We start from the raw sequence: 13,300 nt of genomic DNA on the forward strand, positions 1-13,300 counted from the left end.
GAAAAACAAAGCTCAAGCTGGAGGGAAAGCGAGGGGAAAGGCCAGGCTACCACCTGTAAGGTACCTTACTCCTTACAACCATCAGGTCTGTTTAACCAAATGGGAGACGCAGTGCCACAGTCAGGCTAGGGCAAATGAGAGGGGACAGGGATCCTGTGGCCCAGCCGTCACTCTGCTGTGCTTACACTAAGTCCTGTCAGAGAGTGAGGCCAGGGCTTCAGAAGTAGCTCCGTCCCCAAGTCAGCTTAGCCCGGGCAGCAGAGAGAGCTGCTGTGCAGACAGGCCCACCAGGCGGAGAAGCCAGGCCACCAGCCACAGGCAGCCTTCACCACACCCAGTGCTGCCCCTGTCTCCTACAGTGACCCAGCAAGAGCCCAGGGAGCACTTCCAGCTGATCTAATGTCTCGTCTCGAGTGTGACCTTGGCCACAGCGATGAACTGCGAAGTGTCCCTTCCGCTGTGCCAAGATGGATTAAGTCATGTTATCGGCAGAATTCCTTTAAAAGGTAAGAGTCCTTGTGGCGTGAGGAAACGCAAACCAACTGTCCTCTCCCATCTTGGACTTTCATACTTTGTTTTTTTAAAGTAGAGACTGGGAGACCTAAGGGGATTCTGAGATATAATCACAAGATTTAAGGCATTTTGTTGTTGTTGTTCTTTTGAGGATTTGCTGAGGAATGGACGTTAGAAGTGTAGAGAATGAACTACAACTCAATCTTGCTCTAAAACTTACATTCAGCATATATACAAAGGCAAATAACTAAGACAAAACACACACACACACACACACACACACACACACACACACACACACACACCCCTGATGCAGCTCAAAATGTAATGGAGTACAGAAATTAAATACCCAAAGAAGGGGAAAACCAAGACCCCACCAAAGGAACACAGCAGAAAACTGTAGTAAAATAAAGTCCGTTCATTCCTGAGGAAGGATCAGCCACGTGGCTAAGAGAAAGCCACTGCTTACCATTTCTTCCCAAGGCTTCCCAAGGGCAAGGCCCCAGACCCATCCTATGAATAATTACAACCAACATGAAAAACGAGAAAAGGTTACTGTGTGTGCCTCGTGGACAGCCTATTCTGCTTGAATCCAAGATTCTCAGAATCCAAGACGCCTTTCCAAAAATAAAAGGGAGCTACAGCAAAGCCCACTCACACCATTCCAACACCACGTTAGAGAAACCCTGAGGTCCCAGAAGAAAAGGCCTCGGGCTCTGCTTGCTTTCCTTCCACAGACATTAAGTTAGAAGGCAATTCAGTTCTGATGCTAGTCCACAACTTTAAGGCCCCCTTATTCTCTCCCAAAAAGACCCACACAAGCTTCCAATCCACTTTCAATTTAATTTTAGAATCATATTTTCATGAAATTAAACACTTAAAATATTTAAGGTCTTAAATAACAGAAAGCAATTAAGTAGTAACTTCCTTTAAAATACATTTCTTCCATGCTTACTCCCAAACACACACACACACACACACACACACACACACACACACACACACACACACAATTTATAGGCATACACATCACCAGACCATATGACAATAGATTTCCAATAATCAATATGGATTTTTAAAGTGATTCCTCTGAGCTAGAAAACTGCAGATGAGGATGGTAATAACAAACCTCAAAATCATGGCGTCTTGGTAAGCGGTATGAACAACAGGCTCTCAAAGGTGATTGTAGTACCACTTTTTGTTTTCTGATAAAGAAAGAGTTTATTGGGGGCTTGCTTACATTTCGAGAGGGTTGGAGCCCATGACCATCACGGCAAGAAGCCTGGCAGCAGATAGGCAGGCATGGCATTGCCAAAACTGCCGAAGTAGCCGAGAGCTCACCTATCCGTAAGCACCAAGCAAAGAGAGAGCTAACACATGAACGGAGTCACTTCTCCTTCGAGCAAGCATAAGGCGGGTGTAAACTGTGCCGCTAGTCCCTGCACCTTACATACATCTTCAGTATTACTTAAAATAGTGGATATTTAACCTCAGCAAGATCTTTAATGAGTTCACAGAACTGTCGCTGAGAAATCTATAACTCAAACCCCCAACAACAGTGGTAATATAAAACACAAACGGAAAGACAACGCACATCACTCATCTGCTGGATAGAGCCAACCCAGCTTCCCACCGGACCTTTCTACAGGGTCAGCAATCTCCAGGGCACCTGGCTCTCTCAGCCTGTATACAGATGTGCTCTGGTTTTCCCACTTTACAGGGCTAGGGAGAGGGCCCAGTGGTTAAAAGCACTGGCTGCTCTTGCAAAGGACCTAGTTTCCGCCCACATGGCAGCCCTCGGCCACCTATGACTCCAGTTCCGGGGGATCCAGCGACCCCTTTCCCTCTGTAGGGGCCAGGCTCACAGAGTTCCCATCCACACAAGCAGGCAAAACACTCCTCCATGTAAAATAAACAGACACATGTAAAAAGAACTTTTCCCTCAGCTTCTCTCACACTTTTATAATTTGCTAAAGGTATCTTAACTCTCTCTTGCTCTCCGAATAAACCTGAAGAAATGAAAATGAGAGTCACATTTCTAGGACAATTCATGACGAAAACTCCTTACATAATCCAAAATAACCACATAATTAAACTGAACGTTTTGAGAGGGAAAGGCTTTTGGTTGTCTTGCCATTTCCAACTACATGAAGCCAAGAAGACCTTCTCAGGCAGCGGTCCTCAACCTGTGCGTCACGATCCCTTTGGAGGCCACATATCAGCTAGCCTGCATATCAGAGATCTACACTGAGATTCATAACAGTAGCAAAACTGAAGTTATGAAACAGCAAAGAAACAATTTTATGACGGTGGGGGGGAGGTTCTACACAACATAGGGAACTGTATTAAAGGGTCTCAGCATTAGGAAGGTTGAGAACCACTGTTCTAAGTGGATACCAGAAAAGCATAAATCATTTTCGAAACCTCCCCACTCTATGTTATACTTTTACTATGTTATGCTTTTAATAAAGTGGTAGGAATGCCTAAGATATCATGCCCTTGTTTTGTTCAAACACATGGAATATGTGATTTTCTAAAGACAACCCAAGCTGAAAATTCTGGAGGTCCTCAAAAGCCAGCATGTCCACTGTTTCAAAAAGACATGTAATTTGGACAAGTTAAGAATAAAGATATTTTTAGGTTTCCCACTAAAAGTTTACCAGGTCTTTCTAAATTAAATGGATGTCCCATACTGGTCAGATATTCAGATATAAGTCATCATTTAAAAAAGAATTAGTTATGATGACTTAGTACACGTGGTCTCAAAATCATTCAAAATATGAGACCCGTAGTGCAAAACACAGTAAAGGTAATTTACTAGTAAGTAGCATTTGGTTTCTTTAACCAATTACAGTCATGTCTCGCTATGCAGCCCTGGCTGTCCTGGAACTTGCTCTTTAGACCAGACTGGCCTAGAACTCACCCCACTTGACTCTGCCTCCCAAGAGCTGAGACCAAAGACAAGCACTCTGTTACAATCATTTTTTGTTTAAACAGTAACAATAAATTCTGAAGACCACTGACTTCCTGTACCTTTATCAAAACTTCAGAAAATGTTGAATTCTTAACTCTGGAAATATGCTAACTCAGTTTGGATCAGCTGACTTCGTCACCTTTCCACTATCTTCTTTAAAAAAAAAAAGAAAAAGAAAAGAAAAAAAAGCCTTTCTAGGTCAGCACTCTCTGTTCCCCAATCTTTCAGAGGACTTAAAGGGACAGTACTATATAAACAGCCCCTTCCTCATGGACCACCCTCACGGCACCAAACTGTTACTTTTAAAACCACAACTTCCAATTCTCCTTGAGAAACAAAATGAGATTCTCCCCCAAATCGCTGCTCTTGAAAAAGAAAATGCCCCAGCTGTCTGAACAAAGCTGAACTTTAAAGGACCATTTTAAACCAATAGCCTTTACAAAACAAATAAACAAACAAAACAGACTAAAGCAGGCTTCAGAATAATCCTCTGAAGGAACAGGTGCAGGGCATGCCTTCCTAGAGGCTGTCTCCCATGATCTGACCTTCTTCAACTGGCAGCTTGGCACCCCACAAGTCAGTTATCAGTAGGCCAAAGCCTGCTTTCCCGTCTGTACTTTCCAAATGGCTCCTGTTGCCAAAGGGCTCGGATTGACCTGGCTCTCGTTGAGAACACGCCTCACAAGCGAACTTGCCAGGTTTCCCTGGAAGCATATCTAAATTGTCCTCTGAGCTCCCTCCTTAACCTCCCGGTCTCATGACTCACCTTCCCCTCCCTGCTTAAGTTTCCTAACACCGCCACCTCATGTTTGCCCCTCCAATGCCATGGCATTTCAATCCAAACCCCTTGCCCATGTTCATGAGCCATTGATCCCTGCCCCCCTGAAGCACCCAGCTTTCAATCCAAAGGGCACAGTTGCGACAATTCCAGAGCTGTTTTGAAGTGATCTCTTTGAGGCCTACCTGTGGGCTGCTCAGTTGTGGCTTCGTCTCTTGCCTTCTCCAGCTTCTCTCGTACCCAGGGAAATTCCTGGAGGGAATCTAGGAAGGTATCAAACGCTTTGGGGCCCCTGGAAGGCAGGATATCCAACAGCAGCATTGTTTTCCGGAGGCCTGTGGTTTGGGCTTTGATTTCTTGAACATGGTTTTCTGTCAAAACGCCTTCCTGGTAGAGGTACTGCAGAACCAGCCCCTCCACCAAGACCTCTGCACCCAGCTCCAGACGCAGTGAGCGGAGCACTTGCTTGTCTCTGGCATCCATTTCTCCCTGGAAAGAAACAAGATCAGCACTCGGGTTACAGGATGCTGATGGACCCCCTAAAGACAGTGTTGCTGCAACATCGTTAATAAGCACCTCAAGGTCAGTCAGGTCAGACGTTCACATCTTAAGAGATGTGCCAAGATAAGATACAGTGTTTCCTACACGGCTGCTGGGCAGGGTCAAGTTCATTTCAAACACTTCCCAGCGTGTGAACAACACTAATGATGAACCCACTTCTCTGATTTCCACATAACGAACGGGGTCCCATTTTCAGTAAGCGAGCCAAGGGAAAACAGACCTGAGACCTTACTTTAAATGCAACCCGTGGAAATCACGGAACAGCATTTGATTTTTAGCATGCTGGAGAACAGTGGGTTTTAATTTAACATCACGTTTAACATTCAATCCTGCGCCCACACTGCATGTAAATGCCAGGGGCATTTATAGACCCAGAGCGGCAGGCAGGGGTGGTGGTGAGGGGCGATCTAGAGGTAAGAATGAGTTTAAGGATCTTTCTTACAGACTAGACCTGCCTGCCCGGGGCCAGCGCGTTCAGGGGGTCTTTGTGTGCCTTTCACAATACACAGTCGCAGCAAGGCATGCCCTACAAGAAAGAATTCGGAACCGGGGCGACACTGCCGGGCGGACGGGGCACTGGGCGCGGCGGGGCCCGTGTGGAGGCGGGGACGGGGACGCTGGGGACCGGAGGGGACGCGGGAGGGGCTCGGACGCCCGCGCGGCGCAGCGCGGGGACAGCCGCCACCCAGACCCTAGCCCCGCGGGGACCAGAGCACACTGAGCCGCGCAGGGGCGAGGTCGAGAGAAGGCGCGTTCCTGCTACTTACGTCTGCGACCACGTATCTTTAAAAAAAAAAAAAAAAAAAAAAAAATCTACAACCGGAATCCAGACACTTAGGGAACCCGTACCGAAAACACCATCTTTGTTATGGGCGAAAGCCCTAGGCAGGAAGGGTGGTAGCCATCTTTGTTGAGGGCAAGGGCCGGAAGTGTGGTAGCCATCTTTGTTGAGGGCCCCAAGAGGTCAGGTTGAAGCCTTCTCCACCATGTTTGCTGTGGGTAAAAGAGACACCCTCTCCTAAATTAAAAAGAAAAAAAAGTAATTTAAATAATATAAGGGATTATTTTAGTGAAAGAGCAAATGAATCGTTAAACCTTAACACGAAATGTCCATGAGAGCTTTGCACATAGTAGGCAGGTCAAAAATTAGGCTAACAGCTAGGTGCCCTGGGTTCAACTCCCAGTAAAAAAAAAGACAATAATTCTATAGACCAAGCTGGCCTTGACCTCACAGAGATCCACTTGCACAAATTATTTTTAAACATGAAGTGATTAATAAGCTCATCGATTCATTTTTAAATGATTGGATGACATACAAAAATGTAACTGCTAATTTATTATTATGTACGGGGTGTGTGTGTGTGTGTGTGTGTGCATGAATACACGTCTTTATGCAGGGTCAGAAGAGGGCGTCAGAGCCCCTGGATCTAGAGTGACAGGAAGCTTAAGCTACCTGATGTGGGTTCTAGGAACAAAACTAGGTTCCTCTGCAAGAACTATATAAGTTCCTCTGCAAGAACTATATGCGCTCTTAACAGCTGAGCCATCTCGCCTGTACCAACTCTTTCGTTGTTTTGTTTTGGAAACAGGGTTTCTCTGTGTAGCCCTGGCTGTCCTGGCACTGATTCTGTAGAACTGCTGGCCTCAAACTCAAAAAGACCCACGTGCCTCTGCCTCCGGAGTGCTGGGATTAAAGGCCTGCACCATCACACCTACCTTGCTAAAAACTTTTTGACAATAGGAAAATACTTTACTAACACCTCTTGTTCAAGATGAAATATCTATTTAAAAAAATCAGTGGACAGTTCTAAACCTGCCTCCTCAAAGTTTCCCGATTGTGTGTGCCTTTTACTGTGCTAATGGACTCCAGTGTTTGCATGCAGGCACCGGCCATCCTAATAGCAATGTTTTTACCTAAGAGGTAGGTATTCTTTTAGCATTGCAAATACTTGGAGTCTGTAGAATCAGGAAAGTCGATTACATCATCTAAAATCTCAGAGCCAATACAGAGTAAAACCTAAATTCTAACCAAGTTCCTCTGATTTCATGCTGCTTCCAATACACCATACAATATGTAGAGTGGACTCTGTTGTCCCAATGGCAGCCAAATATTATTAGTGAATCAATCATGTTATTCTTGAACTCCAAAGAGACTCCCTCATTAGCTCAAAAAAAAAAAAAAAAAAAAAAAAAAAAACCACAAAAAGTGGATAAGTGTTAACAATAATTGCTGTCACCATCCAAAAAAGTAACAGGGATTTTTTTCATGACTACAAATAGCCAAGGATTCCTGCCTTCATACAGAGAAAAAGGGACATGGTTTTTCCAGCAATAAGCTTCAACAATTCTCACACGCATAGGAAAAATATCAGAACAAATGCACACACTTTTTTGTTTGTTTCTTTGTTTTCAAGTTTAAGGCACTTTTTTGGTGACTTGTAGTATCTGGACATACTTGAAGTTTTTTTGGGACTACAAGGTTAGTTGATGGCCCTGTCCAGGAGGTGGGAGGCAACATGAGGGTTCACAGAAGAAAAGAGGCAGAGGTGGCCTAAGATTTAAGGCTGTGTTGAAGGGCATGGAATCCTCTGGTAAACAATCTGAGGAACTATCAGTTAAGAATCTGACTTTGATCCCCAGGCCCATGCCCATGACCGTCAAATCCTTCTACCAATGGCAAATGTGTATTGCTCTCCATGCTGTGTCCTAAGCAACCATCCACCAACCTAGTGGAGGACAATTCCCCAAGGTAGTACCCAGTGGTTCTTCTCAATAGCACATTATAGTTCACTTACATAAATGCCCAAGGCCAGTGGCCTCTAAGGAAATGATATCAGAATTCTCATCACAGGTGGCTTCTCCACATGGCACCCTGGCCAGCCCCCCTCTGTCAGTTTGAGTTGTGCTCCCTAGAAGACTGGGCACCTGTTACCCAGATTTTCGGGAAGCAGAGATATTCCCTTTTCCTTATTTCCTCTCCTTTCCTCTCCTTTTATGTTTACTTATGTCAAGGTATACTCCTTGTGGATTTGGAGAGAGAGAGAGAGAGAGAGAGAGAGAGAGAGAGAGAGAGAGAATTTTTATGTCTTTCAATTTGGTCCTTATTTTTGCAATATTCAAAAACAGCAACTCAAAGAGGCTGGAGACTTGGGTTCTTCCTTTCATAGAAAAGGAAATAAAGCCACAGGGGAAAAAAATTTTTTTTTACTACAAATGAAATAACCACAAAACTAGATCTTGAATTAAGTTACGTGAAACTGATAAATTTCCAATGTACATATTTTCCCATTATACAATAAAATTCAAAATTTTTAACAGAAAGGTAACATCTCATGAGTTTGGAAATTAAATAAAATAACTCTAAGTAGGGCATAGTGGTGCATGTCTTTCATCCCAGCACTCTCAAGATAGGCAGATAGACCTCTATGAGTTCAAGGCCAGCTTGGTCTATATAGCCAGACCAGAGGAGTCTATGTAGTGAGAACTGTCTCAAAAGAAGAAGGGAGAGAAGGAGTGGGAAGGGAGGAGGAAGGGAAGAAGACTCAACCCTTTGGCTTATTTTACTATAGCAAGTACAGGGATTGAACCTATGGCATCACATATACTAGGGAAGCACTCTACCACTGAGTCATATCTCCAACCCTCTTTTTTCCCCGTACTGTTTATTTTGAGACAGGGTCTCAGGAAGGTGCCTAGGCTAGCCTAGAACTTGTGAATCTCTGGCTTTAGCCTCCCTGGTAGCTGAGATTACAGGTGAGTGCCACCATGCCTTGTGCTGTGAAATAATTCTTCTGTACACTGTGAATATGAATTACTCTCACTGGTTAATAAAACGTTGACAGGCCCGTAGCCAAGCAGGAAGTACAGGCAGGACAATCAAACTAAGGATGCTGGGATGAAGAAGGGTGGAGTCAGATGGGATAACAGAGATGTAGAGGGATCAGGATGTGTAGAAAATGAAGTAACAGGCTATGAGCCACGTGACAGAGGCTAGATAAGAAATACAGGTCATTTAAAATGTAAGAGTTAGATAGTAACAAGCCTGAGCTATCATAGGCTGACCGTTTTTAATTAATATAAGCCTCAGTGTGTTTATTTGGGATCTGCTGGTGGGACAGAAACTTCCACCTACAGTCTTGTTCTTGTAAATTATCGAATCTCTCTCTCTCTCTCTCTCTCTCTCTCTCTCTCTCTCTCTCTCTCTCACACACACACACACACACACACACACACACTTAACAGAAAAAGGAAAGGAGAGAATAGAGACTAGAGACATGGAAGGAGGTAGGAAGTGGAGGAGAGAGAAACTCAAGAGGATGGCAGGATGTTACCTTAATATGTGATCGGGGTGAAACACCACCTGTGAAATTCTGGCTCCCTAAATAATCACATGGAGACTTATTATCAATGAAAAGTGCTTGGCCAATAGCTTAGGCTTGTTACTAACTTGTTCTTACAACTTAAAAGATCCCATATTTCTTATCTACCTGCACCAAGTGGAGGTAGGTACCTTTTTCAGAATAGCACATTCATGTTCTGTTTCGTCTGCATCTGCTGGTGGCTCCGCCCTCCTTCTTCCCAGAATCCTCATAGTCTGTCTCTCCCACCTAACTTCTTTCTACCTAGCTATTGGCCAGTTGGCTTTTAATTAAACCGATGAGAGCAAAACATCTTCACAGTGTACAAGAGGACTATTCCATAGGATTTCCCCCTTTTGTCTAGTTAAAAAGGAAGGTTTTTGATTTAACATGGTAAAACTATATATAACAAAAATTGTTATCAAGTAAGAATTAAAGTTAATCTAGTCCAATAGTATTTGGCAAATTTAGAGAAAATATTACCTTTTTCATCTCTAAAATTTTATATGTAATTTATTTTTTTAGCATGAATAAGGAAAACAATAGGCCTAACCATTTAGTCTTTAACTCTATAAAGACCCCAGAAGAATGTAATATTATCTAGGGACAGGGGCATGTGGCTGCCTGGACAGTCACCCAAAGTTCCTCTGTAATGCTGGGGCATACATCTTTGGCCTACTGGCCTAGTATAATTTTACACACGTTTCTGAGAAGCAGGGAATTTTGAAGGACTGTCATACCTTGTCTTGGCAAAGTTCGGCACTTTCTTCTGTGTCCTGCAGGTCTAGTTTGGGCAGTATACTGTCAGCAATTGAGGCAAGGGCAGTGTCTTTGACCAGTGGCTACTTTTTGGCACCAAAAAAGCAAACTCCATATGGAGTTTCTTAGATACTGATCACTTTCTCTTAAGTAAATTGGTTCTGTCAGGAGCAAACAGTGTCTCACCATTGTGAAAAGCCTTGTGTTAAACATCTTAAATGCCATTTTCTGTAGGTTTTGAGGTGCTTGAATATCACCTATGTATCTGTATATCTGTTTAACCTTAAAACATACCTAAGATGGCTACAAGTCTGATTATTATAGATAACTACCTACTAACCTGTATTACTTTTTTTCCCCCCAAGACATGGTTTCTCTGTGTAGCTTTGTAGACCAGGCTGGCCTGGAACTCACAGAGATCTGTCTGTCTCTGCCTCCTAAGTGCTGGGAATAAAGGTGTTTAATACCACCTCTCAGCTTATAAATTACATTTTTAAAAAAATGATCTTCAGAAGTACAATACTCCAAACAAAAGTTAAAAAAAAAAACTTTAAATTTTTACCAATAAACCAAAATCCCTATCATTGTAAATTATTCTGAGACTAAAAGTTGCTTTTTGGATTTCTATGTTATATTCCCCCCTTTTCCTTTAGAAAGAGGCCTTTGAATTTAACTCCTTTGTTTAGCTTTTTCCCTGACCATGATCAATAGCAGCCTGTAACCAATGCCCCTTAGAGGATGACAGACAACCATAATCCATCTTTTGGGAATGCGGATGCTGTCATCTCTAGACTGTTGTCTGGGGGGTGCTGGGATCTTTGGGGGAGCCTTGAGTAAATCAGAATAATAGTTAAATCTTGGCTGGAGTGGTCTGTGAGGCTGGGTCATCTCTGCCAGCAGCCTTGAAGCTGTTCTGGGTGCAGAACTCTGAGGAAACAACTACAGTGTGCTCTGAGATGCCGGATCACCTGGGAAATTCATTTTTATTGGTATCAAGTCCCCATGCTCTGAAATAACATAAACTTTTAAAGGTGACATACATATCTGTATTAATACGAGTATAGACTGTGCCTTGTACACAAGTCAGTCAAAGGTGATTTTTTTTTGTTTTGTTTTATGTTTGAGCAGGTAAAATATACATCATGTGCTTTGTAGTTTTTCTAGATTTATTTCTTTCTGTCTGTAGCCAGGATTTTCGTTGTCCTCAATCAAATCTGATCATTTTCAACCATAGACTTTCATTTTCTGTGGGAACAAATATAACCTCTTCCATTTTGATTGCAAGACACTGTTTAATTCAGCAGCCTTCACAATCCAATGTGTCTTAGCAAGTACCTCTCATTCATCAGCAATCAAAAAAGTGAAAACAACACAATAAAATGCAATATCCAGACTCCCCACGTGTTTTCATCTTTACGTGGCTTTTTAAAAATGTATATACCTTTATTGATATTTAACTTATATGTATTTATGTATTTTTATTTATTATTTATTGGGATTTTTACAGGTAGGGTTTCTCTGTGTAACAGCCTGAGCTGTCCGAACTCAGAGATCCTCCTGCCTCTGCCCCACAAGAGCTGAAAAAAGGTGTGTGTCACCACTGGCCAGCTACTTTATCATTTTTAAAACTATTCTTTTTCTATGACTGTCTATACCCTTTCTCTTTTCTCTCGCAAGCCTATGTACATTTTTAAACACATTAACCCATTTAGAGATTTCTTTCACCTGGATATGTCTTTATTGCATATCTGTAATCTTTCCTGTCAGCATGAACAAAACTTGAACCACTGGGAAGCTTAGCTCAGGGCATGCTTGCAGCTGGCTCCTCCCTGTTTGAATCCCTGTTCAGTCTGAGTTCATGATCTGGCTTCCTTCGATGATGGGCTAAAATGTGAAGCACGAGCCAAATAAGCCCTTTCCTCCTCAACGTGCCTTCGGTTATGATATTTCATTGCAGCAATAAAAAAAAAAAAATAAACACTAAGAGAATACGTACCTGCATAAAACTTTCTGGAACTGGTTCAAGCAGGAATTTATAAAATGAGTCTTGATATAAGATATCTGATAAATTAGAGGGTTTTCGCATGCTGCTTTGCATAAGATACTGAAATGTTCATCAAGTAACATTTCTGATATTCACGTATATTGCACAAGGGAATGCAACCCAGGTACTGGTTTTCTAGTGATACGGCTAAATGCAGGACTGAAAGACTAACAGTTAGATGCCCTTGAGGCCCTCTCAAGTACCAAGTAACAACCACACATTTCAATAACTAAACTGTCTACTGAGCATCTGTCGGGATGACATCATGTGTCACTAGTTAGCTAGAAAGTGCGGCCTCCAGTGTGCTGGTTGGTATTTTTCAGTTTGATGCTAACCAGTCACAGAGGAAGAAGGAAACTTGACTGAGGAATTGCCTCCATCAGATTGGCCTGTGGGCGTGTCTGTGGGGCATGATCTTAATGCATGATTGATGTGAGAGGGTCGAGCCCATTGTGAATAGTACCATCCTGCCCTGGTGGTTCTGGGCTATATAAGAATAAATGCAGGGAGGTGGGGAGGCGTGGGAGGCGTGGGGAGGGAGGAGGTGTGGCAGGGAGAACTGTGGCTGGGATTTTGGAATGTAAAATGAAATATATATATATAACAAACTGAGTACATTATGAGGGTCAAAGTGGTAAGGAACATTCCTTCATGGTCTCTTTCTTCCTTGTGTTACTTTTGGTCAGTTTTATCACAGTAATAGAGAAGGTAACTATAAAATTCAAATAGCAGGCATAAAGGAGACCGGGTTATTCTATGGAAATAATTTAGCAGCCAAACTTTAGACTCTTGTTTAAGTGAGGTAAGATAGAAGCAGACTGTGCTGGTCCTGGGGCATTGGGAGGTGGGGTGAACCAAAATGTCTTATGTTTTCAAATGTACACTCAGCTCAATGTTTGTGGGATATTATTCATTTATATTAGCTGCTCAGGGATTGAACCTTGGGCCTTATGCATGCTAGTGAAATACATCTCCCAGTGGTAGGCAAGATGTTCTTTAATGAACAACAAAGAGTGTATAAACTTGTTTAGCCACATATTTGAAAAACCATAGAATTTAGTATCGTAAATATACAGAAAGAATATGACACACCCACAAAAGTCCCTGAACATTACTACTATCAACTGGTCACACTGACCACAAGAGAACTGCACTGTGAATCTTGCTGAAAATTCCTCTCCAAGCAAAATTACATCATCACGGGTCTGTCAGGATGAGTTATCAGTAAATGAACTAAGTTTTATCTCGGGTTATTTAATAAAGGTCATTTAAAACCTAGACAATGACTGCTAAATAGGATAAATTTTGTTTTA

General features: G+C 42.6%; 1 protein-coding gene across 1 annotated transcript in view; it reads right to left on the minus strand.

Annotated features, from left to right (window-relative positions):
- Cradd (CASP2 and RIPK1 domain containing adaptor with death domain) overlaps positions 1-4,748 on the minus strand; it is a 152,165-nt gene extending 147,417 nt beyond the window's left edge. The window contains exon 1 of the mRNA XM_051206273.1: positions 4,451-4,748. Within this exon, the coding sequence (XP_051062230.1) occupies positions 4,451-4,748 (298 nt within the window). The remainder of the gene's footprint in view (positions 1-4,450) is intronic.
- Positions 4,749-13,300: the final 8,552 nt, after the last annotated feature.

The sequence above is a fragment of the Phodopus roborovskii genome, unplaced genomic scaffold, assembly GCF_943737965.1.
Source record: "Phodopus roborovskii unplaced genomic scaffold, PHOROB, whole genome shotgun sequence".
Lineage (NCBI taxonomy): Eukaryota > Metazoa > Chordata > Mammalia > Rodentia > Cricetidae > Phodopus > Phodopus roborovskii.